The sequence below is a fragment of the Gobius niger genome (genome assembly GCF_951799975.1).
Source record: "Gobius niger genome assembly, chromosome: 1".
NCBI classification, from domain to species: domain Eukaryota; kingdom Metazoa; phylum Chordata; class Actinopteri; order Gobiiformes; family Gobiidae; genus Gobius; species Gobius niger.
The window spans coordinates 21,119,326-21,144,630 of NC_136852.1; the positions used below are offsets into that span (position 1 = coordinate 21,119,326).

General features: G+C 42.0%; 1 protein-coding gene across 9 annotated transcripts in view; it reads right to left on the reverse strand.

The window, feature by feature from the left end:
• tenm4 (teneurin transmembrane protein 4) overlaps nt 1–25,305 on the reverse strand; it is a 123,390-nt gene that overhangs the window by 38,999 nt on the left and 59,086 nt on the right. For 3 of the 9 annotated variants that reach the window (XM_079553328.1, XM_079553327.1, XM_079553333.1), the window contains 12 exons: nt 23,871–23,969; nt 22,690–22,925; nt 17,886–18,041; nt 16,157–16,371; nt 15,631–15,841; nt 11,331–11,432; nt 10,703–10,897; nt 9,105–9,305; nt 6,484–6,669; nt 4,221–4,247; nt 2,244–2,390; nt 1,254–1,470 (listed from right to left, as the gene is read on the reverse strand). In XM_079553328.1, the coding sequence (XP_079409454.1) occupies nt 1,254–1,470; nt 2,244–2,390; nt 4,221–4,247; nt 6,484–6,669; nt 9,105–9,305; nt 10,703–10,897; nt 11,331–11,432; nt 15,631–15,841; nt 16,157–16,371; nt 17,886–18,041; nt 22,690–22,925; nt 23,871–23,969 (1,992 nt within the window). Of the gene's footprint in view, nt 1–1,253; nt 1,471–2,243; nt 2,391–4,220; nt 4,248–6,483; nt 6,670–9,104; nt 9,306–10,702; nt 10,898–11,330; nt 11,433–15,630; nt 15,842–16,156; nt 16,372–17,885; nt 18,042–22,689; nt 22,926–23,870; nt 23,970–24,206; nt 24,282–25,305 lie in introns of all 9 variants that reach the window. The other 6 variants (XM_079553329.1, XM_079553334.1, XM_079553331.1 and 3 more) reach the window with 3 other exon arrangements.

Here is a 25,305-nt window from a genome sequence, read left to right on the forward strand (position 1 = left end):
AGACAGATGTTTCATTCGGCGGCACCTCTGCAGCTCTGTGTAGTGGTAAACATCTGAAAATGGCGTGCTACATGTCTGCTTGCATCAGGAAGTGGTTAGAAGATCAATAAGATGGTGATCAGGTGACCAGGGCAGGAACTGGAGGAAAATGCTGAGACACTGCCTATAAGGCCTAGAGTACTGTCATAACCACTCATCTGTCAGCTGGAGGGGAAAGAATACCCAACATGAATAATAGATTAGCATCGGTATTTTTAGGCAGGGAAAGGCCTCAAACTTACGGCTCGACTCTGAATTCTTGATTTTACTTATTTATGCTTGGGCATCTTCTCCGGAGACAAGGGGATTACTCAAGCTGCTAGTCTGTCCGGTCAACATCTGAAAATGTTGAGTGGGTCTTGAAAGCGAAATGTCAATGAGGGGAAAATGTCAAAGTGTGTGTGAAAGAGGCTTTTCTCCAGTATCAGCTGTAACCGGTCTGTACCAAAGACAGTTCACCAAAACAGTTACAGTTACGATACAGTTGAAGGAGGTGCCCGTCTATTTCATCACAACTGGTCACATGTGAGTGGGATCGAACGCAGTAGAACGTGTGAACTAAAGCTGTTGTTCTAGCGAGCTGCTATATTATATAAACAAAACATCTACTCACATTTTTCATAAATCACATTTTTTAACACACAAAACAGATATTGCATGTTTTGTACAGCAAAGAGTTCAATATATTCATAAACAAGTGGGATGCAAATAGGGTGACACAGTATTGTAGGCATTTGCAGAAAGGACAAAGAAAATGCAAGGGAATCATAGGGGACTCTGATAACCATCTTCTGCCACATAAAAGCCTCTCACGTTGCAGGGCTGGGGTGTCATGAGCCTCGAGGAGTGGGCCTCAGATGGATAACAGTAAAACTTATCACAATACATTCATATGAGTCACTTTTAATGTTTATCCATCTTCATCTGTCCATCATTTCTCTCACAGAGGATCTCATTCTCATCCTTATATTGTAAAACGTAATTAGAGATAACTGCTGTCATTGAAAATGAAAATACACAGCTAATAGGCTTGACAAACCATACCGTATTTCAGGCCAACAACCCATTTAGAAAAGTAACAAGCCCAAAAACCACTTTGACCATCAGGCATTAGTTACAAAAGCTCTTTTTTTGGGGGACGACCATGCACATAACATTTTATTAAAGGTAAAGTATATCTCTAGGTGTTTTATTTTCAGAGGGTTAAGACTCACCTGCTGTCAAAGGGATTGGCTCCAGGAATGACATGGGTGCTGTCTTTGCCCACCAGAAAGTGAACGCGGTCATAGAAAGTCTGCAGGTTGCTCTGTGCAGAGGACATCTGTGTCTCTTGGATGATGTCCAGGGGGTCTGGGGAGCCCACACACAGGGATGTGGTGTGACAGCTTGACTGTAGACAGCAGTCAGGATCCATGCAGTCCACAAGTCCATCTGACAAGGTCAAACAAGTAATACTTATTGAACATAAGTTTATAAAAAAAAAAAAAAAAAGGTTTTACCCAATCTTATATTTTTGTGTTAATCATTGTACAAATGAATAAACAATACATGTAAAGGGCATTCAGTCTGCCCAAGAGATTGTGTCGGAGTTCAGGTGAAATAACACAGAGTAAAGGAGCTGCTGTGCATTGCATTTTACTTTGCTTAAGTGGGTCATAGGACTTCCTACCCTTTGCTTTCAGGGACCTATCTGGCCAGATGGGTGATAAAAATAAACCATGCTGTCAGGAGTCAGTCAAATCCCCAACAGTGCCCCGACTTGCTATGGAGAGCTTTGTGGTCCCTGCTCTGTGATGGGAGACAAACAGCTTTGGCATAAATAAGGGATGGTAGTGCATATCTCACCCCAGAATGAGGTCTGTAGAAAGGAAGTCACGTTTCCCTGTTGGCCACTGGAGTGGCACACCCTCTGGCTGGCTCTGTGTGTGTGCCTGGCTCTGCTCGGGGCTAGTTTGAGGGCAGAACAGCGTCTTCCTCAGGGGGCCAGCACATTTTTGGGCTTTAGGCCTGCTTTTTAATAAAGGCCTCTTGTCCAGGTGACAGGCTGCAAGACATTCTCTCCCTGTGTAAACTGCTCTGTAGTGCTAAGCCACGTTGGCGGTATTTGAAGCACAGAAGGACATTTTGTAGTCCAATCATGTCGAGTTTAGAGCCCTTGTTGATTGTTGTCACAAAGCACTGCTGTGTCTTGTTTGTAATTTTACCTCCATCGTTGTCCTTGACATCACTGCAGGCCGTTTCCATGGAAGTGTCACAGCCAGTGCCCCTCCAGCCCAGCTGGCATACGCAGTACCAGCCACTGTTTCCCAGAGTGCACCTACCATTCCCATTGCACAAACCTGGGCAGCCCTCTGTTCAACAGAAAAACAAGGACATGTGTCAGGAGGTAACGGACTAATCTTGAACACTAAAAATTTCATGAACAAAAGGTCCGCCTTTAAAAAGCTTCTTTGATGACACCATCAGTTGATTAATTTGATACAGCTTGTGTGAAGCTCCTAATATCCCTTTGCAGTAAAATCAGATAAGATGGATCTTCTGAATCAATATGTGCTCATTACTCCAGCTCAATAGCCTCCTGTTCATATGATACAAAGGAGATGCAAGTATATGGTGACATTCTTGCACACAGCTTGATCATTAGTATGCACTTTAACTTACTTTATTTGTATTTTATTGCATGTAATGAAAATATATTAGTTATTAAGTGCTGTGCATTGTGCACACAAAGATCTTACTTTTCATGAAGCAAGTAAACTAAAAGGGTGGAAGTCAATAACAGAACAAAACGGTGAAATGGGGTAGTGTGACCTTGAGAAAGGAGAGGCTGTATGTGCACTATGGCGACCTCATAGGTGTAGCACAAGATCAAGCGAAGATTATAGATTACACCCTTTTTAAAGAATTAAACTGGTTCTGAACCTTTAAAATTATCTCAAGATATCAACAGCCCAAGTTTGTCGTGCTCTATGTTGGTAAGCAAGCTTGATAGAGCAAATGCTGAGCTGACCCATTTTATCCGCTGAATTATCTGTCGTGCTTACTTCAGACAAGGAGACTGGCAGCAGGCACTGACGAAAAATATACATATATATTTAACAGTTTGATATATTAGTGATGCAAGAGGGAGAATTAATAGGATTGCCAAGAAATGATCTAAAATCATGCAGACCACCTTCTCTAATGTAACGGTGACTTTAATACCCAACTTCAAACCGGTTGCAAGTTTTTGTCGCCAAACTTTTCGTTATTTTTACATTCTACAATTAAATTTTCTTTGTTTATGTAGTCTTTTTAATGTAAATGACAAAGACACCCTTTAATTAATGTAGGGGTAAAAATGCTTCGTCTCATAACACTATTTCTTTCAGTAGACAGAAGAACAAAACAACATCAGTTTGACCAGTGGAGACGAACGATTAGTCAACTGTGTGTTTATTACAAGGATTAATACAGATCTGCTCACAGTTTGGCACCAGTTCAACTTAATTGGCTGCCTTTTCAGAGTGGAGCTCCCGCTGCGCTTTGCCCAAGCCTGTCTCAGACCACTTCGAACGTGAAGCCATGAGCGCTAGTATAGGCCTCCTCTGGCAGGGCGTTCATGACAGGTGGTCCATTACCAAGGACACGGGGAGAGTGAGAGCAAGCGCTGCAGGCACAGAGGCAGGCTGGACATGGCGCCTCCACCCCCTGTATTTGCCCAGCACCAACCAGACCATGAACTCTTTTAATTAGACAGGATGCGGCCTCAGCACCTATCAGACTCCGCTCACAGCTGCACACTCATCCATAATGCATAGGCCAGTTATGAAGGCCCCTTCACTAACACATCCCTATTGAGAGAGCAAGGCCACACACCAGCCACATCACATCAAAAAAAAAAAAAAAAAAAAAGTTTACTCACCAGGTGTGAAAGTGCTAAGTGGAGATTACTGTGTGACAATATGGCAAAAAGTTGATGGGGGTGGAAGGCATTAAAATGGCTTGTCTTGGGCAGCGAGAGGAGTGTCGTTGCGCCTGCGTATGCTAATGTTTTGGAAGAGGAAGATCGTGGTGTGTGTGTGTGTGTGCGTGTGTGTGTGCGTGTGGGTGTGCGTGTATGTGTGTGCATGACTTGTTAATGCTGGCTGGAGCGCCAATGGGACGAGGGTAAAAATAGAAGGAAAGGAGGAATGCCATACCTTTCACTACCTTATCCAGATAGTGAGCTTGGGAGATAAAAGACAAGACATATAAGGGAGGTTTTGAACAGTGCTACTTCCACGACAAGACAAGGCAAGGCAAGATGTTAGTTGACGTCGCACAGAAAATTAAAAAAAGTTGTAAGGCAATATCATGCATTACAAAGAAAGGGATAAAAAAAAATGAAACAGAAATGCAAATGGACAGAGATAATGACGGAGACAGGTCGACAGACATCAAGACTGGAAATAACAAAAGGATGTTCGGACAAACCCCGCTGATTTATGAAGTCACTGTCATGACAGAATTGATATTAAAGCAACAAGATTGATGCACTCCCTCCCTGAAATCTCCAAAGTAATATAGTAGCAGGGGCCAGCGTGTTGAACAAAGAGCACTTTTAATCTCCAAACAGCTCTACCAATGATGAGGTCACCCGAGGCTTAGACAGTCAAAGTCAGACCTCCTGAGTCGCACGGTATGCGGCTCAGGCACCTCTCTATACGATGAACATTGATTTAAATGGAGATCTTTGGCTTCTTAATGGATGACACTGAGGGGTAGTCTTGTCGAGGGAGTGGGGATCTCAATATGGCACTTGTAAAAGGGCCATCAATAATGTAGGGCGGTCGTATAAAACATTCACAGACTTGAGTCATGGCTGTATTTGGCAAAGGCTGGAGATACAATATGAATGTGGAGAATGGGATGCGTTCACTATGTTCAAGAATTTAGTGTCATAATTTCAGACGGAGGGCAGGGGCCTATAAATTACCTTTATAGATGTTTCACTGTTTTTAATGAAAAAAATAACCAAACCAAAAATTCACATAAATATGTTTAACCTGACTGTTATGGATTGGGTTGAAAAAAAAGTCTTCCCAACTGACCACAATTACGCCTGTATGATTAAAAAAAAAAGGGGGAAAAAGCCACTTAATTACTACAGAGGGAAGAAAAATCACCTCTGTTTACTAGTACAGATCTGAACTTCATATCTTTGTTTCATGTGGCTAGGTCCAGTAATCACAAACATAATGACCATAGGCCAAATCCAAACATCTGCACTTGCAGACATGCAAATTCTACTGCAGAATTTTGACCTGTTTCCACTTCATTATTAAATTATCCATGAAGGGCTCATTTATCTTTCACCGTCCTCAAAAGTACCTATGACAGGCAAAAGTCAAATAACGGAAATGTTGATATTTCACGTATACAGAGAGGAAAGCTTGTCCTTTGGGAAAAATACAATAAAGCCCTCAGCATTCGGACTGACGCTCTGACTCCAGTCCCTTCTCTGCACGGACTAGAGCAGCGTGTGGGAGGAGCGCAGTTCAGTGAAGTGCTGAGGCAAAGGGGATCTGTGGTCATTGTGCCCGCACTTCCTTTGCTCTGTAGCTGGAGCTGACCACTGAATGGTAATGAGGTTGCTGCATAACCCCTGTAAGGCTGCAGCTAAAATCAATACAGCACATCACCATGTGCACAAATGTTTATTAAAATATAAGAGACAATTATTACTACTCGGTAACCAACTTTTAAATTTTATTTAGAGGACAGTGTTGCGAGTATTCTTTTTTACATTAATCTAAAATACTAAGGTTATTGATCAAATGAAAAAGCTGATGGAGGATGTTACAATCCAGCCAAATGTACATTACTAACAGAGACACTGACATATTTGAAAATCTGCCTACTATCAAGCATAGACTTGAAGACGTTAAGCTTTTTTAAACTATTTGAACAACTTTTAATTCCATTTTAACCCAGTATAACCACAATAATGCATCGCTAAGCCTGAGATGTTCAAAAATATTTCTAAGACGTCTTAAAAAAATCTAATAATCCTGACCAGCTGTAATAAAGCAGAAGAAAACTACACATATTGACTTAAATGTGAACTTTTCAAATTAATTGCAAATGGGAAGGGAGCAAAGAAAGAGATGTGGAAAAGGATGAGTAAAATGAAAGGACACCTTAGCACATTCCCACATTAAAATGCATGAAGTCAAGCCTCAGATCCTTGAGTAAACCTGTTCATGCTTTACTGAGTTGCACAAATTCAATTAAGCATGCTTTTCCCTCACACTTCTCCAACTGGACCCATCCCTTCACACACCCAGCGCTCCATACATAGGCGGGCAGACAGGCAGCCCGCGCCTTTGTCCCCCCCCCCCAACCCCCCCGAATGCACAGACAGATGCGGCTACACCCGGACAGTTCCATACCCAAACAGAGCCCCCCCCTGCCCCGTCGTACCAATGGTGCAGTGTTCTCCATTCCAGCCCGGACTGCATTCACACTTGCCGTCCTTGCAAGTGCCGTGTTCGTTGCAGCGCGGGTGACACGCCCTTTGGTCACACCCTGCGCCCATCCAGCCCTCATCACACCGGCAGCTGCCTGACACGCAAGCGCCGTGGCCACCACAGTCGGCTGCACAAATCTCTGTGGGAGACAGCGGACACAGAGAAGACAGAATAGGAGGGGGTCGCAGGGTAGAGGAAAGACGGGATGAGGCAACAAGGGTAGAGAAAAGACAAATCCAGGAGTTATTGTCAAGGAAAAGGGGGACACGCTCCACTACCTTGTCTGATGGCAGCTGAAAAGAAATTCCTGCACCTCATAAAGGCAATCCTTTTGGACAATACAAATCTAATAAGTCCATTACAAAGAAAAGACATGGGTTCGGGTATAGCCTGAGCAGACACATTTTCCCCTCTGTCTGCCCCTGTTTGTTCTTTGTAAGTTTAGCAAAAAAGCTATAAATGCTTTTTTCCCCAGGTGAATTTTTACACAAAAGTTACCGTATGTGAGGGGGAAGCAAGTTTAACACAAAAGGTGTTTATTGTATCTGCAGCACTGAGGAAGAACTAGAGAGAGATCACAATGATGCCTGGCTTATGCTGTTGTGTGCAGCTAAAAGGCCCTCCTCCTGACAGGCTGTGATAGAGCCTGGGACACTACCCGTCTGATGAACTCCAGGGGGCCAATGACAAGACCAAGGCCAAAAGAAATTAAACACTTACAAATTATTTATGAATATCTATGAAAGGTTCACCACTTTATTAACTATTCTTTTATGGAAGCACTGTAGACGCCGCATTGCTGGCTTACTCAAGTATGACAAGTATGAAAGGGGAACTGAGCAGGAGGTAAAAAATCTCGAATAAGTCTATTACTGTCTTTTTCCTGCATTGCCACAAATTTACCACTTTTATAAACTACAGCTACAGTAGTGCTCAAGTGCTTCACGGAGAAAACATTGGAAATTGCAAAATGAGTCAAATTACACCAAGCACAATTAATAACAATATAATAATGTCTTAAGCGCCGATTAAAATTACTTTCTACAAATTATTTGCTTGCCGTATATAAGATGGAAGTGAGTTCGACAAGGAGGGAGCATGAACCGAGACACGGTTTTCTCTTACATGTCATTGTTAAGGTACTACCGTCTCACTCTGGGCAGGACACAAGATACAATGGCAGATTATAACCAAATAATAACTGTACCACACTTACCTAATTATACATTAAGTATTTATACGTGCTGAATATAAACAATATAAAAAAGTTTAATACCAGTGGTGAAACAAGGAAGGCTTTACCTCAGATACAGACACAGCCCTTAGTCAAAGGGTCATTATCTATATGGCCTTAGTCCATAGTGTACAATGTCCTGTCCCCATGATAAAGGTACAGATGAGCATTTAAGGGCCATGTAAGCAAAACAAAAATCACATAGTTGGAAATGACAAAGGATGGCGTAAAACAGAAATATTGAAGTGGATAAAATCCCATGCCTTGTTTTATGGCTGCTAAACCTTTTACTACCATCTGAGCAGCACACAGGTTGTACTGTTCGGCTGAAAGCCACAGGACAAAAATGTGTCTGAATCTTAAATCTGTCATAGAGAGAGGAGAAAAAAAATACTTCATATAGTAAAACAGTATTTCCTTTTCTGATCCATAATATATGAAGTGATAGGGGTCTGGCTGTAGTAGTCCACCATGAGCTTACTTTTGCATTAGACCCAGAACGCTTTACAATGAACGGGATAAAGGAGGATCAAGAGCTAACTCATCATCATTTACAGAGCTCTTTCTCCGAGCGGCAAACTTCCCATTTCCATGCGAATCCCTGGGATTACCTAATAGGTCATTGTGTCTGCTCGGAATACAAAGGGATTCATGGATTCAAATAGCTGACGGACAGTCTCTCTTTCCCAGAATACAAATGACGTTGGACTGAACAATGTATTCACCTGAAACTGTGTTATAGACGTCTCTGCCAAATACCTCCACCAAGCCACATCTGAGCAGTTAGTGGAGTTAAAATTAGTACAAAGTGTTTATGGCACAGGTGTTTCTTTGTCGTGCTGGTATTTTTCAGACACATTTCAATGTTTATAAAAAATGTTTGCTTGCACAGCACCACACCTCATTTGTCATGTAATATTCTATGAAGTGTTTGAACAGGAGATATGGACCCCCAGCTGTTCATTAATGAGAATATCTGGAGTGTTTGCTAATAAAAAGTGTTTTCTTTATTTTTTTTAAGCAAGCAAAAAAAATTCAACAAAACAATTCAACAAATATGTAACAGCATAGAAATAGTTAATTATAGACATAAGTGATTTAATGTACAAGCGTATTTAATGATATGGAAATATTCCCACAAAAGTTACAGTTTGAACTAGCTTTTATAACCTTTGCTGGAGAGTGTTGATTCTAAGCCAATGTATTCATTCTTTTGCTGAGGCAGGTCATGTTCAATGTCCATTGTCCAACGTCAGTATTTGTAATGTGAAATCAAACTCAGCATTGTGCCGCGTTTTTGAGCAGCAAAAACTCAATTGTGTTTCTTTTGAGCCTCTTACCAGTGCCACAGTCGTGGCCCGTCCAGTTGGGATCGCAGCTGCAGGTGCCGGTGTCTGCCAGGAAGGCTCCGTGTCCAGAGCATTGGTCCATGCAGGACGCCCTGGAGCTCTCACATCCGGGACCGCCCCAGCCCACAAAGCAGTGGCACTCTCCCTGCACACAGACCCCACGGCCGGAGCACGTCGGGTCCAGGCAATCCACTGAAAGGAGTTCAGAAACACAAAGAGGTCACCTGCTGCTTTCCACTGTCAAAAAGCAAGTCTTGGTTTTTTAATTAAGCCTAAGTGTTGTGACCGGTAAAGACTGCACCTGCAGATGGCTTAGAGCAAAAAAAGAAACCATACTGAAAACAACATAAGGAGGTCCAATTCCTCTAAAAGAAGCTTTATAAAGAAGCCAATTAAAAGGCTGTTCACACTGTGCCTTATGGCGCCAACCTCAGGTACAGCCCACGCTTCTGCTGGCACCGTCCCACCACTTACAAATAAAACTACTCTCCAAAATTGTATTAGATGAATAACAGTGGAATTAAACCTAGTGAACCGATTTCAGGCTTTTGTGATAGAAGTACAATATAACAGATGATATTCTTAATTTGTAATATACATATCTACTGTGGCGGTAGTGACAGTATCAGAAGTTTATTTGGGAAAGGTATTATTATAAGCATATACAACCACGGGGGTTGACCAAATAGCACTTTTATGTTTTGTCAAATACAAGTTTGTGTAGGAGGTGGCAAGAGTTTTGTGGGCGTAGACATCCTTAATAAAATGGTTCTTTGTTTGACAGAACGGTTTCATAGTTCACACAGATGGCAAATGCATGCCAAATAAAAGCAAAGTCCGGACACAGTGCAGCCGGCCACGCCATGGCACCTTGCCTTCACCATGACATGAATGGGTATAAAGGCCGTTATAGCAGACAAACAGGATCTTTTGCCTTTTAGCAGATGGCTTAGCGCAAGGCACAAAGATCAGAGGCTAACTGACAAGAAACGCTCTCCTGGCAATTAATCATGGAGGCTGAAGGTCGGATAGAAGAAAGGTAAAAATGTTAAAGGGTGCCCGTACACATTCCCCTCCACTCCTTATGGCTCCACACTCTCCCCAAAATAGAATGGGGGCCTATGGATGTCACAAACGGTCATTTATCAAACTCCCAGGGTCCATTTTTCATCTTGAAATGAGAGCCTTCACGAAGTGACAAACACAATGGCCCTTTCAATCGTATATGGTCAAGCCTTATCCAGCATCATGAATGTGCAACACCAAATAGATCAACACAGTACTCAGTTTGCTTTCCCATAAACGGCCTCCTAAGCATTAGCACAGCTTCTCCTCTACATGATTTACAAACCTGAAGTCACCTGGATGCATATTGTGTAAAGGTTATGGTTTACTGTATGACTCATTACAGAGGATGCCCTTCTTTTACAACGAGTTGGACTGGAACATAAGCCATTATAACTTAATAGCTGTTCTCATTATTGTTGGGGAAATGTCAAGCAATAACAAGTTCTAATGTTTACGGCAGCCATATTACAGACAGTTTTACAGGTCTGGGACACATTATTGGGAGTTATTGGGGCTGTCACCTTCTTCGCAGTTCTCTCCTTTGTAGCCTGGGTTGCAGATACAAGTCCCCACAATGCAGGTCCCATGGCCACTGCATGTGATGTCGATGCACTGGTTAGTGGGAACGTCGCACTCAGAGCCCTTCCAGCCGCTGTGGCACATGCAGCGACCTTTAAGGTATTGACCATTCCCACTGCACAGCACCGGACAGGCCGCTGTGAAAAGAGCAGACAGCACACAGGCGTTTGAATGGACTCTCCCAACCATAGCTTCAAAGGGCGTCTACGTATCACTCCACTCAATGTGACAGCAGGGTCCATACCGTACTGTTAAATGTGTGTCTTTTGTAGAGTTGAATAATAGAACAGATATTGTACTTGAAACCTTTCATTGTATAAGTCAAGTTTTCAGAGTATTCAGTCATTTTATTTGGTCCAGTTTATCGTCATTATCATTTTATTTTAGGAGGATACACACGCTGCTTTTGTTGTCAAATTTCTGAGGGATGGAACACCCCAGCACTTTTGTGATATACTGGATCAGCGGCAAGTTCTTGTGATATTTTCTATTTGCTGATGTTACAAGAAAATAAAACAACTATATTTTGTGAGAGTCAAGAAATAAAGCACAATACATAAATTGACTCACCTCTCCCGCAGTCAGGCCCTTTGAATCCTAAAAAGCAGTGGCAGGTTCCAGCTACACAGTCACCGTTTCCAAAGCAGTTACTTGGACAGTCGTCAATAGATTCTGCAAAAGGGTGAAAAAGGGCATTAATGAGTAATGCGGTCTGATAAACAATTTGACTCCCACACATTCTCCCAGGGCTCACTGTGAATGCCAAAGACAGGGGTAAGAGCACACTCCAAACCAGTCACTGTTTCTCTTTTGTTACACAGCTATTTTGAGTGTTACTGTTTTGTATTATTAATGGTTAAGATTCTTGTAACTATAACCATCATGTGACACAGTCCAGATATAATTAAAGTAAAGAAAAGTGATGCAATTAAAAGAGGTTTGGTTTGTATCTATAATGGGTTTTTAATGGTATTTAAAGGTACAGTTGCGATCAAGACCGGTTGAAAAATGGCACACAAAAAAAACACATTTTGTATGGCTGGATCTTAACAAGTTTCGAAGCAGAACTTCAATATGCAAAAAGAAGAAATGGGAGAGGGAGGGAAAAAAAACATTTCAGTATAGCTTTAATTTAACAAATAAACTGAATTAGGCTGTTTTTCAGCTGATCAAAAAATATGCATTCAGTGCCATTTTCTGTCAGGTATTCACACTGTTATGACGTTTTGGTAACAAAGGCAAAAATGGTTGGATTGTTGAGCTGCATAAGCAAAGCCTCTTGCTGGTGGGACGCAGTAACACAGTAATTTTGAGGGTTATGTTATGGAACAAAAGAGTCAGGTGAAAGACTGAAAAAAATGCCATCAACACTGAGCCGAAGGGTCCGGTTGGCTGTCAGTCAAGACACTGGATAATGCTCGACCCAAACTAAGGCCGTTACTGGAGCCAACTGCAGCCCAGTAACCATCAGAGGCATCTGCAACTGAAGCGCTTTAAAAATAAAAAAAACCTCTTCTCCTTCAACGCCACAGAACTGTCTGTTTGGACTTTGAAGAGAGCACCAAACATGGACACTGAAAGGTGGAAGAAAGTTTTATTCTCTGATGAGAATGTGACCTTGATGGTCCTGATGGTTTCCAACGTTACTGAGATCACACGCAGATCCACCTGAGATGTTTTCTACGTGCCACAGGGGAGGGGGCGCCGTAATGATCTGGGCCGCTTTTTCCTTCAGTGTCTTGACGGACAGACAATCGGATCCTCTGGATCAGTGCTTGTGACATATTTTTCTGTTTTCCACTTGACTTTTTTGTTCCACAACCCTCAGGATCCTTTCTGAAATTCAAAATAACGGTCTTACTAGCGATGGCGCTGCGAGAGGCTCTGCTTATGCAGCTCAACAACCCGACCACGGTCTAAATGAGATTTTTGTTTTGCCTCTGCCATCAGGACATCATGACAGAGTGAATACCAGCCAGAAAATGCCACTGAATCCACATGTTTGCACAGATTTGGCCTTTTAAAGGTATGTGGTCTTAAACTGTTGATCAACAAAAGCACAAACAGCCTATTTCATTTTTTTGTTGATCTCAATAAAACGTTTACTTTTTTTTTTGTCTCATTCCTATTTCTTCTTGTTGCATATTGAAGCTCTACTTGGAACCTTGCAACCAAGCAAAATGTGATTTTTTTTTGGCCATTTTTCAAGAAGTCTTTTACCTTATTTATGATCTAGCAGTGTTGGCTTGTAAACTTTCAGAAAACATATGTATGACAAAAAAGGCTCAAGGGAGTTGTTCCCTTGTTACTGCACAGTACATCAGTTTTCCTAATTCAATATATTTTCACTGCAGCATAACTTTATCATAGTCTGATTCATTGGCAAAAACATATTGCAACTTGTGTGTTGTGTCAGTAGTTTATTTTTTTATGTTTTTATTAGAAAATCAAAGATATTTAAGCCTCTCACTGGCAACAGATTTGCGAAAACATGACACTCAGTAAATTAAACCTGAAATGGTGCTGAAAAATATTCAGTCTTGTCCAGTGCCTTGAGGCTGCAAAGCTCCGAGGCAAAACTTACAGAACAAAGACGCCCCTGTGCTCCACAAAGGCCTAGAAATGCGAGCCTATCTGTTCTCCAGAGAGTCAATCATCACTGAAGATACATCTCAAATAGAGAGAGAGGGAGAGAGAGAGATGGGAAAGGGGAAAGGGACACAGTGCAGCTTATTTCTATGCTGCCTGGCTTTGCTATGTTGAGTTGTGAAAGGGATGCAGGAGAGTCTGTCCTTGGGAACTTTGATAAATTCCCATCAAATTGAAAATGAATGGAACTAAAACTGGAAATGTATTATGATGCATATTTTCTAAGGGTGTAGAGCAAAAAAAGATTTGTACAACTCAATCAGGGTAAAGACCTCAATGATTTTCTAAGTAACACACCAACGCACCACTTGTTGTTAATATACGCAAAGAGATAATTGAGCACAGTTTCTATTCACAAATGGTATAGTGTGAATCAAATTGACTTTGACTACCTGAACTCCCCTTTTTACGAACATGCAGTGAAATCAAACATATTTTAATTGACTGAAGGAAGCCCTATTCCTGAAAGCTGTCACGCTTGGTAGTATGTGCTCCTCAATAGCCTATTGCCTGTGTTTCCTCTGAGAGCAGGGAGGGGAGGCCATGAATATCTCTTAGCCACACACTCGACATAGGCCAACGCATAAATCATGGATTCTACCGAGCTTCATTGAAATTCATTACCCTTCATATCAGGGGAACTAACTATTGTGCAAGTCTCTCTAGTTGGTGAGGACAGAGGAGCATGCAGTGGGCATTTTTAATCAGTTTCTTGGCGTGTTCTCTGAGGATTCTCGGTACCTATGAATGATGGTTGCTTGTGTGTACGGAGAGTCCTTCAGAATGAGGTGTGTTATAGTACAAGACACTGTGCGTCACACAAGGCTGTCTTTGGGTTCATGCATGGCAATAGGAAACAGGGACATATAGGTAGGTTCAAAGGTTTGTCATATGAACAACGGAACACACTGTCATCAAGTATGTGTTTAAGGAGATATCAGGTAGATGGTGAATAGCAACACTGTATAGAGGGATACAGTTTTATTAAGTAGTATTTATTATTTACCAACAATGTGTGGGCCTACCCAAAATGGAAATCACACACATGAATACTTCTACACCTGGACAGTGATACTTCTACACCTAGACGGTGATACTTCTACACGTAGACGATCAGTCCTGTTGCTCTATGGCTCGACACTTTTCCGGCAGTTGGTGAGACTCAATTTCTGCTGAAGGGCACTTAACCGATGACCCATTTTGGAAAGGGCCCCAGTGCCTCCCTCTGAGCCAGTGCGGGCAGATCAGATCTGATACAAATGAACAGAGGCAGAATGCTCTGAGTAACACTGTCCTGCCTTATCTGAGCCCCAAACCTGTACACAGCACACCACACTTAATCTTCAAGTGTTTCAATCCACATGGGGTCTCCATCCACACCTTGTCGGAAATATGCTCAAGAAAACAGACTGGCTGCACTCCCTCTCCCCGTGTCATATTGTATATTAAGAATTAAATTACAGCAGTTGTTGGCACAGCAGGGGCCATAGTGCATCTCCTGTCTGTCTCTTCTCGGTGTAACGCTGGTGTTGAGGACAGCTCCTCATCGATCTGCAGCCTGGCACAGCCCTGTCACAGATGGACCCTGGCCCAGGAGCTTTTAATTAAAGAGCATGTGAGAACAGCTCCCAGCTGCCATCCCTGTGAAAGACGACACCTCAGGCCCTCTCACACCTTCCGTGATACAGCGGCGCCAATCAAAGACGTTTATGAGAGAACAAAGAGGAGTGTACAAAATGCAATGACGTTCATTAGGGAGGACACAAGTTTGAAACAAACACAAATTGCTCACTGAGATTTGTCAGGGACAAGAATCGTCACCTCCACTTTGATATATGGAAAACAGATGGAAATTGGAGCAAACCGTGATCAAAAATGGCACTTGCAAGAGGGTACAATCATCCTTTGAATTGTATGCAAATGGTTCCCAGAAGCTGGACCCCTGATTTGCTCCGAAGACACTCAGGCTAATGAGGATATTATGATCTCTCAATGCCCTACTCTGGGGCATGGCAGGATAGCACTGATGTCCTGATTTTTGTAATATTCAACTTCACCTTGATTAACCCACACTTTTGTCAGCAATTGAAATCTGCCCAAAACTGCGTCTGACTCATGTTCAAGGCTGGACGATGCTGTTAAGCGCTGCTGCCTGGTATTATAGGGATTATGTGGATTACTATTACAGATTTTGGCGGCAGGTCACGCCCAAGGCACTCACCTATAGCAGTGGTGAGGAAGGAGACAGTCTCCGTTTCTTTTCCATCGTTGTAGATGGCCAGGTGCCAGATGCCTGAGTCCAAGTACTGGATAAAGCCTGTGTCGTGAGTGGTAATGGGAACCAGACTCCTCTGAAGGGCCACAGGGCCCTCCAGGCCATGGATGTCCTGGACTAGGAGTCGCCGCCCATCCAGCAGCTCCACAAAGTCAAACTGCAGACGGACAGACAGACAGAGTGAAGAGGCTTGACAGACTGGACCGCAGACACGCTATTAGGGTGACACACGAGACTTGAGTGCTTTCAGCCCTCTTTATAGCCAGCATCATTTGGTCTGCATGAATAACTCATCATTCCAGAAAAGCTGGAGCAAGTCTTGGCACCTGGTGCTTATATGAGTTGTGACCATTTTCTATCTTAAATATAGTATGTTTAAAAGTATGTATTCATTGATTATTTTTGGTTCTGGTAAATGAAGTCTACTCCAAATATAAATAATAACACAAAATAAAATAAAAATGACTTCTACCTGAGTGTGTGACGGAGGTAGGCCTCTCCTTCCATAGATTCCGACTAAGGCATCTTTGCTTAAGGACACGTTGAACTTCAGGTACATGGGATGATCAATGAAGACTTGGGACCTCCAGAAGATACCAGGAGGAATCTGCTGTGCGACCTTTCGCCCCACGTCGATCTCACCCATATCTATATAGCTGTCATCTGGGAACAAGCTGTCCAATTTGCCTGCATCGCACACAGAGTAAATCGGTCAGAGAGATCACGCCATTAATCCGACGTGTGAGTGCAGAGCAAGTGCGTCTGCTGGAGCATGATAGTCTGAACACATCACAGATATTCAATCATAGCTCTGACAGGCACATGAAAAATATAATGAATGACCACTGTACAGACTGTCACCAATTGAAGGCCTGCTGATGATGAAAAATAGGAGTAAAAACATAAATTATTATCTGGTTGTAACAAAATTTAAGTTGCGTGCTCTGTTGCATATTCTTTCTAAAAGCAAGTTAAAACTCCCTACACTTTCCTTCAACTCGGGGGTGGCTGGTGAAAAGACTTGAATGTTGACAAGGCTTATAATAGATTTGGTCCCAGATGCACAGGGGATCAGTGACCAGCAAAAAGTTACACCATCTTGACTCACCTCTACATTAAAACACAGTCTAACACTTCAAAAAATATCTTTCCGAAGTTCTATAAAATATATCTTATATTAGACTCGGTGGAAATAGTAACATCTGCTGGCCCATGTAGATGAGCTCATTTCTGTCACGATGGCTGCAAAAGCGCCATAGAAACTCTCCCCAGGACGCAGTGACAGACACAGCTTTAGGCTAAACGCGGCGAGGCAGATGGCGGCCTTCGCTAAAGTCCATCACGAACATCGGATGTATCAGTGGAGACAAGATAGGCACTGGGTAGTACTATTTTAACTATTTATCTATATCTATGGAATTGAATGGAAGGTAATGAACTATCTTTTTGTTCAGCTCAAAAGCAGAATGATGTCATAATTATATTAAAGCGTAACCAACAAAAGTAACAATGGAGAATGTCTTATCTGTATTACCTGTATAAGCTTAAGATAAATTATGTTTTGTGTTTGACACGATTGCACCGGGCAAAATTATTTAGAAATATGTGGCTATTGATTTTCTATCAACGGCAGACGACAATGGGCGCACAAAGCCCGGCTGTATTCATGCCTGTTGTTAGCTAAACACACTTTGGGCTGTCTGGTAAATGGAAAAGACAAGTCCTGGATTCATCTATATGGTAATACTTCCATTTTCTACCTTTTGTAGTGTGCCAGTGGCAAATCACGGGGCTAAATCTGAGCACATTTGTACGCGAATAGGGCACAGCAAACTTTCCTGGATGTTACCGAGGGGGGGAGTTGGCAAGAGAAGGCAGCCCCGGCGCCCGAGATGAAAGGCTCACATCCGTTTCTGAAGGGGACAGAGAGGCTAATCCGCCTGCAGCCCCAGGATACTCAGTCCCCTAAGCCTTCCCATTTTCTCCCTCCAGGAACAAATAACACTTTCCCACTTACAACAACTTTTATGGGATTACAATGCAGATCTCTTTGCGTACACCGAGTAGACTACCAAACATCAAGCTCGCACACAATGGAAAACACCGTACGCGCGTGAGCTCTTTAAATGCCATCAGTAAATGAAAGATTGGGGAAAGTTTTGTGTGCAGTCATTCGGCAAGCTCTGAAATCGGAAACTTACTGTCATCTTTGCCTTTGATTTCCAGGCCTGTGTTGCCCTGCGGTGACAGGCTAAGGTCCGTGGGGAAGGGTAGGCCACTTGTATTATCTTCGGAAAGCTGGTACATCTGTCTCTGCGTCGGCTGCAGGTGCCAGTTTAACCCAAAAAGGTGCATGGCTGGAAGAAGGGGAAAAAAAGGGAAGAATGTAGTTAGGCGGTACAAGCATTAAATGTGACTTGAACTACTGTAAGAAACACCATAATATAAGCCTCTCCAAACTGACAAAACATGGTTGTCTCACACACACACACACACACAATAAGCACTTTTATATAAATATGTATAGCTCTAAGGTAAAGAAACAGGAAGTCTGAATATAGAACAATGCCTAGTTTAATGTTCAATGGCGCTGTGTGAAAGTGCTGAGTAGCAAGATGTGATGATAAATGCGACGCTGACCCCATAGGACAACATCTGTCTCTACACAGTGGCGAGGTCTATCCCTGGTGCCTTGTCATTCTCCAGCCCCATTACCTTAGCAGCCCTGTGCAAAACTAGAGGACAAAGGGGGAGACACATTACCAGAGAGACACTACTGGGCCGTTTCAGTGTGGCCCGAAACATGCTGATATTTTACAAGGTCGACAAAAGAAAGGTCCTCGGGAACAATTGCGATGGAGAGCAGGCCGCGGGAGGAGGGGCCGACCATGACAGATCACCAATAAGAGAATGGACAAGACGAGCTTAGCAAGGCAAAAGCCACCTTCGAAGTCAACAGTCAGCAGAAAAGCCACAGAAACTCAATAGAGCTATTTTATTGGTTTGTTGCTTCTCTTAAGCTACTCAAGTAAATACCAACGCAATTCAATTACGATTGGTAAGACGCCAGGTGAGACACTCGGACATTTCACTTAAACAGTCCCTGTAGCTACGTATATACAGTGAGACCAATGAATGTTTAAAATAGAATCTGCAAAGCAATGGTATTTTGATCCTTTGTTCAACACATTACAAACATTCTTGTAAGCGCAAACATTAAGCGTTCTTTTCTTAGTACTAGATGTTACAACACATTCCTGTTCTCGTTTGAGCAGAGGATATTTTTAGCTTCCATAAAGTTTATCTCTAAAGACATTTGGGTCATTAATTCAGTTGGCCAGCAGATAAAAAAAAAAAAGATTTCCTGCTCGATCAAATGTTCCTTCAGTTTTAATGATTAAGGCCAGATATATTTCTTTAAATTGCAGCATAAATCTTCATACATTTTCAAGCTGTCATCTTAAACTACCTCAATTAACCATTCCAAATGTGCTAAATTAATATAAAAATCAAACTTCAGACAATAATGTGCTGCACTGAGCCGAGACCATCATAATAAATCTCTCTACTTTAAATTCAACACGGATCCCTCAAGTATGCAGTGTTCTTACCGAGGCCCAGTTATGGACTTCAAATTGGCTGAAAATGCCACATGAATAAGACAAGTGGCAGATCAAACCATGGCTGGATACTAGGACACAAAGAAAATAACTGGTTGCTCTATTTTCATTGTATTCTAGGTTAGACTTTTGAAAGGCACAGATAAGCTTCATAATCAAGAAAAGGTCTGTCCAGTCCCCTTGGAGGCTATTATGTCTATGGTGCATTGAGTGGAGAGATAAATGGCTTTGTTTGTCATTTCACGAGTTCCAGAAAGCCATTATCTATGATTTGTGTTGTAAAACGGACTGCCTAAATGGAGAGCAGTTAGTATATGTTTCTGGCAGAACCACTGCAAAGTCACCAGGCGGGTGTCATTCCAAGTGTCCTATAATCACGTCTTTGTGTGCCCTGTTCTTCATCCCATCCATCCCCCAGGCCTCTAATGGAAAATGTTAGAGAGCCCACTCCATCCCTTCCCCATAGACGTACTCAAGCCCCTTCTTGGTAAATGTGATATGCAGAGCGCTGGACCCGAGCCACCGAGCAGTCTTGCTGTGTGCTTGTTTTCTTGCTCCTCAAACTTTGCAAACATTTGAAATGACACTGCTGAAATTGGCTGAAAATGAAGACAGTTTGTAGGAATAACAAGGTATCCCTAACGAGGTGGCCACTGGCACAGCGTCTGACTTCTACTGATGCCACTGACCTGTCAAGACGAGAGTACTTCCAACCACTGCCCATTTTGTCCATGAGCGCATGTTGTGCCCTCTTTTCGTTAGACTCTTGGCAGGAAGTTGGGTCACGCAATGTGCCAATTAGGGAACAGAGGTAGGGTATGAGAAGTCGTCTCAGCCAATCTCAAAAAGGCCTGCTTTTTGCTCTGGGTCATTCACTCAGCAGCATTTCAGTGCTTCAACCCAAGATGTAGAGAGCAGTTTTTCTTTAGTACACACTTCAAGGGCAACTGTAATGAATCTCTTTTTTAAAATATGTAACCACCTAAAAAGGCAATACATCATGTGGTGTTTCAAAAAGCAGTAGGCCATGCCCTAAAATTGCTTTGCCCCGCCAATGAATCTCTTTGCAAACACTTAAACAATGAAGTGTTACAGGTTGCAGCTATCCGTTGATCATTCCTCACTTAACTACATCCCCCCCCCCCTCTCTCTCTCTCTCTCTCTCTCTCTCTCTCTCTAACACTCCATAGCATAAATCACCTCTTATAGCAATATTATGTTGAGGACCATTTTAATTTGCACTTTCAGAGAAAATCGCCCTGCACTCCACCAAAACAGCATCGTTCACAGACTGCAATATCAAATGGGGATGTAAATATTATGAAACTTCACATTATCCTATCTGTCTCTTGATTTAAAATGTATTTTAGTTTGAAAAGAAAAACGTTGAGAAAACACGCTACGGAGAGCAGAAAAGCAATGTCTGTATTTACTCGGAGGTATTTGTCTTGTGTGAGTTTGACATTTCTATTGCATTTTTCACCAACATCATTCAAATTTCTCATCAATGTTTTGATTACAGAAAAGCGCGCCCGAAGACTAAGACGTGAATAATATTTGGTGCACACTTGAAGCAATGATTCAAAAGCCATAGAAAATAAATAGAATGAGAAATTTTAGGATTTGGATTTAACAGCATCTGCAAATCTATACACCCTTCAGAGTAAATGGAAGAAACCAACATACTATGTATATTAATTGCAATTATGAGAATACATTGATCTTCATATTGAAGAGTTAGTGGAGGAAAAAATTAAAAATTTATGAGAAGAACAACGGGGAAACTAGCAATCTCTAACTTGGGGCTCTTCAATTTGTGACAAAATACAGCCACACCACTAACATCTGTCATGAGCCATAATTGGGTTCATTAGACGTCTCACCCAGCATCACCAATTATAGACCTCAATAATTAATTGCACTTGGAATTAACTATATTTTCTCATCAGTCTTTAATTAAATACGGCCCTTGTTCTTGATTGGAAGCCCTGGTCTTGTGGTGAGGATTGATCTCAAGCATGTTTGCTCCTGGTGCATGAGAAGATGTTCTGACTTTTACAGCCAGATAATTGCTCGTGTGTTTGATGAAGGGCCATCAAGCAGCTGGGGCACTTTGAAGGCTGACCTGGTCACTTATGTTGTTTTTTCCCCACATAGTACATTTCAAACCAGCACTGTTTGGCCGCAGCACACGGCACGAGACAGTAGCATTTTCATCGCAAATGGACCACAGTTGTTGTGGGCGGACGCTAGAATACACATTACTGAAAGAGCAGCAGAGCTTTTGTGAGCTGCATTGACAACAGTGTGGACAAATGCCTTTGGATGGAGCTTATAGAATTATTCAGAGGTGCCAAGGCAAATACTAAAGTAAAGAAGAAGCTAAAAGACGAACTATGTAGGTAAGCAACATGCATACGTTATGCTAACACCAGCTCAAGTTGTGCAAACAGTAGCTAAATGCTTTGTAAAAATAATAATAATAATAATAATAATAATAATAATAATAATAATAATAATAATAATAATAATAATAATAATAATAATAATAATAATGAAACAAATAACCTTCAGGCAATTCATTTTGGTGAAAAAAATATTAACAGCTAACCTTGGTATATCATGGATGACATTTTCAGATTTCTCAGATAAACAAGACGCTGCATTATCAAATTTGAATTTCTATCTCCAGGGAAATGACAGTAGTCCAAAAGAGCAGGACTAATTTAATAGCATTGCTGCACAGATATCACAGCCCATAATCGCTGTCCAGCTGGGACCTGGCTGCGCTGCTTAGGGAATCTTCAATTTGTGTGGGGGGAAAAAATGAATATTCTGCATGAGGAGTCTTTCTCGTGTGATGGTTGATGTCTTTCTAATTCATTTCATATCTGACCTATTCAGAAGAGCAAGGAAACGGCGTACCATCTGTAGAGATTCAGTCAACCCAATCTAAGGATGATAATGTTATTTCAGAGGAGGTGTGTGGGCGAGAAGTCAATCTCCAAGTCTCTGTATCATCACAGCACATACAGTATGAGGCGAAGTCAGTGCACATACATATGCTCTGAAATTGTTTGATGATGACATAGGTTATGCAATTTCCTGTGTGTTGCAAAAGGAAATCTATGGGGGAATTACAGTGATTTTGTAGAATGACTGCAAAAAAATATTAAAATTGTGAAACTAAACTCTCACATTATCAAGTAATCAATGCAAATTACACTGATCATGATTTGAAAGTATGACTTTATATACACTCCTCCAGAGTGTAGAATTCAAAACCGTGTACATACTATCGGCATCACATAGTCACGAATAGAGAATAATGAATATTTTCTAAACTGACTGAGGAGGAGAGTGTAGGAGTTTGGACTGCACTTACCAATAAAGTAGGCCAACAGGAACAGCAGAGTGACTGAGATGAGGATGGCACTGAGAGCAGCACATTTCCAGTTGCAGTGCTTGTAGGGCTTTTTCAGGCTGAAGGCAGGCCGTGAGAAGGTGTTTCTGGGGAGGGGTCGAGGGGGAGGCGAGTACACGGTGTTGGAGGTCAGAGGGTATCCCGGGGACGTTGTGCAATACATTGGGGAGGTTCCACCTGGCTTGAACAGGAAGTGCCTAGAAAAAACCCAGAGAAATTATTATGGGCAATAATTAAATAAACTGCACGTTATGTTGCTGTAAAGAATGTTCCCCTTGAATTTCAATTTAGTAACTCAATTTAAAATGCTCTAGTGGGGTTTTAGAAGGGATTGTTATAGACTACAATGAGCGCAATTAATTCTGTTTTTGAGCTACAAAATCCAAAATTTGAACGACAAAAAAAAGTGTTTTCTTTTTTTTCCCAATAGGTTTGGTTGTTTCTGTCTATAGCAGAACATCACATTCAGCACATTATCAGTTCCACACATTTACCCTGTAGAGTAGCAAACTAATACTAAACTTGAACAGCACGATGGTACTGATATTCCTGGTGTGCATTATTAAACACTGCGTTGCGGGCTCTCTAAGACCAAACGGTGATCAATATTACATTTGGATCAGAAAAGCAGTGAGCCCAGCGAAGTGTTGTTTATGTATTCATGCCAGCACGGTTAGCCGTGGTAACTGTGTGTCAGCTCCAAGGCTGTCTCCAGAAGATATATGTGCTTTAGCAGCTTATTCGCCCTTGAAAACATGGCGGCCTAACCCATAAAGCGTGTAGTACTGTAGAGCCATGTGATCAGCTTGTTACAGCAAGAACAGCTGCACTGACTTGCAAGGGAACAGGGACATGAAGGTGGTGTCCCATAGGTGTAATAGTGCAGGCAATAATTCAAATCAGTGTACATCATGACACATTCAACAGTAACACAAATTAAAAGAGCAAAGTTAACAAGAGAGGTATATAATGACTAACTGCATTTTGTTGTTTTATTAAACCAAAGGAACAAAAGGGTAAATAACGTGTTTATTGAGGTGAGAACAGAGGGCATATGATGGAAACATAAAGCAGGCATCATAAATGTGTTCATGGCAAAGCAGATTGATGTGAGAGAGCCATAGAGCAAACATGCAACATACCCGTCGCTGTATGGGGCATCGTGGCGTGATGATGCCAGAATGTCCATCTCAATCAGGTTGTCCTGAAAACTCTCTAGGAATGTCTGCTTTGCTATGTTTCTACACACAGGTGGAGAGATGGATATGAAGCGTGAGACGTGAGACGTGCGGGGGGAAAAAAACACAGAGAGGCCATTACAGTTTGTGATCACTGAGCAACATCAACAACGAGAGGTGACAAAATGGAGTTTGAGACAGAAAGCGTGAGACAAAGAAACCAAGGCCCTTATGGAACTACTTCTACTAAAGAACAAAAAGCTCGGTTTGGTCTCTCCCTTCCCCAGTGCACTGTCGTACCTTGTTTTGTACGAGCCCTGCCCTTCTCTGCAACCGTCCTGCTCCTCTCTGATAAACATTAGAGTGTTCTGGCTCCTTTAGGATTGTGATTGAAAGGAAAAAAAGGCATCACGTTCAAGTAGAAACATCAATTTAAAATAACTTTGAGTATTATCCAATTACTGTGAAAACTGGAAATAATTGCATATGTTTTGATAAAACATATTTATTTATATTTTCACTGCTGGATAAATAATCTCAAAACATTTTCTGTTCACTTGTCAGGCCAGGGCACACGGCTCATTTCTCCTGTAATATACCCCCAGGAGAGAGCTCTGTTCCATAAGGAAAAACGGCAGCAATGTTATGGAGAAATGAACTGTCCACATGCAGGCACGGGCAGGCTGAACACCAACAGTGGAACAAGAAAAAAGCCTGGTTTTGATCCTTGCTCCTCCGAGGCCAGAGTCAAAGTCTGCTCACAGTCCCTAAAGCTTGTTTTGTGTGAGAGAATGCAACTTTTAATGAAGAGAGAGCAGTCTGGCAGGCGCTCAGAAGAAAATGGCAACGCTGGTTTGAGCCAACCAACTTCTGGCACGTCTCCCGACATAAAACTGAAAAAGATCTGAATAACCAGTGCAGAATTTATCATGTCTGTTTCATTTCACAGGAGTGATGAGCCCCTCCGCAACACTCCAAACTAAGTAAAAGTGGCATTTAATATTTCAGGTCTGTCTGAATACTAATGCTTTCAGTCTCATTACGGGAAATCCAGCAGTCGGTGCTTTTTGAAGGCCAGGGGTCGTAAGAACTGCACGAGCGGTTACTGACGCTCACTGCCTGTTGCAGATTCATTCTCCTCACCATCTGCTTCTTTACCCAAGGGAATACCTGCGCCCGATTAATTCTGGGGCTTCATGACGCATAATCATTCATTATCGCACTAACTGTCCTTCTACCCACCAAACTGATGCTCATTTTCCTGTTGAGTGAACTGCTTCCCAAAACTATGACTACAGTGAGCCTGTAGATATTACAAAACTGCATCCAGCAATTGTCATACTCCATTAAATGTTCTATATACAGTATATATATGAACTATGTCATAACTGAAATGAAA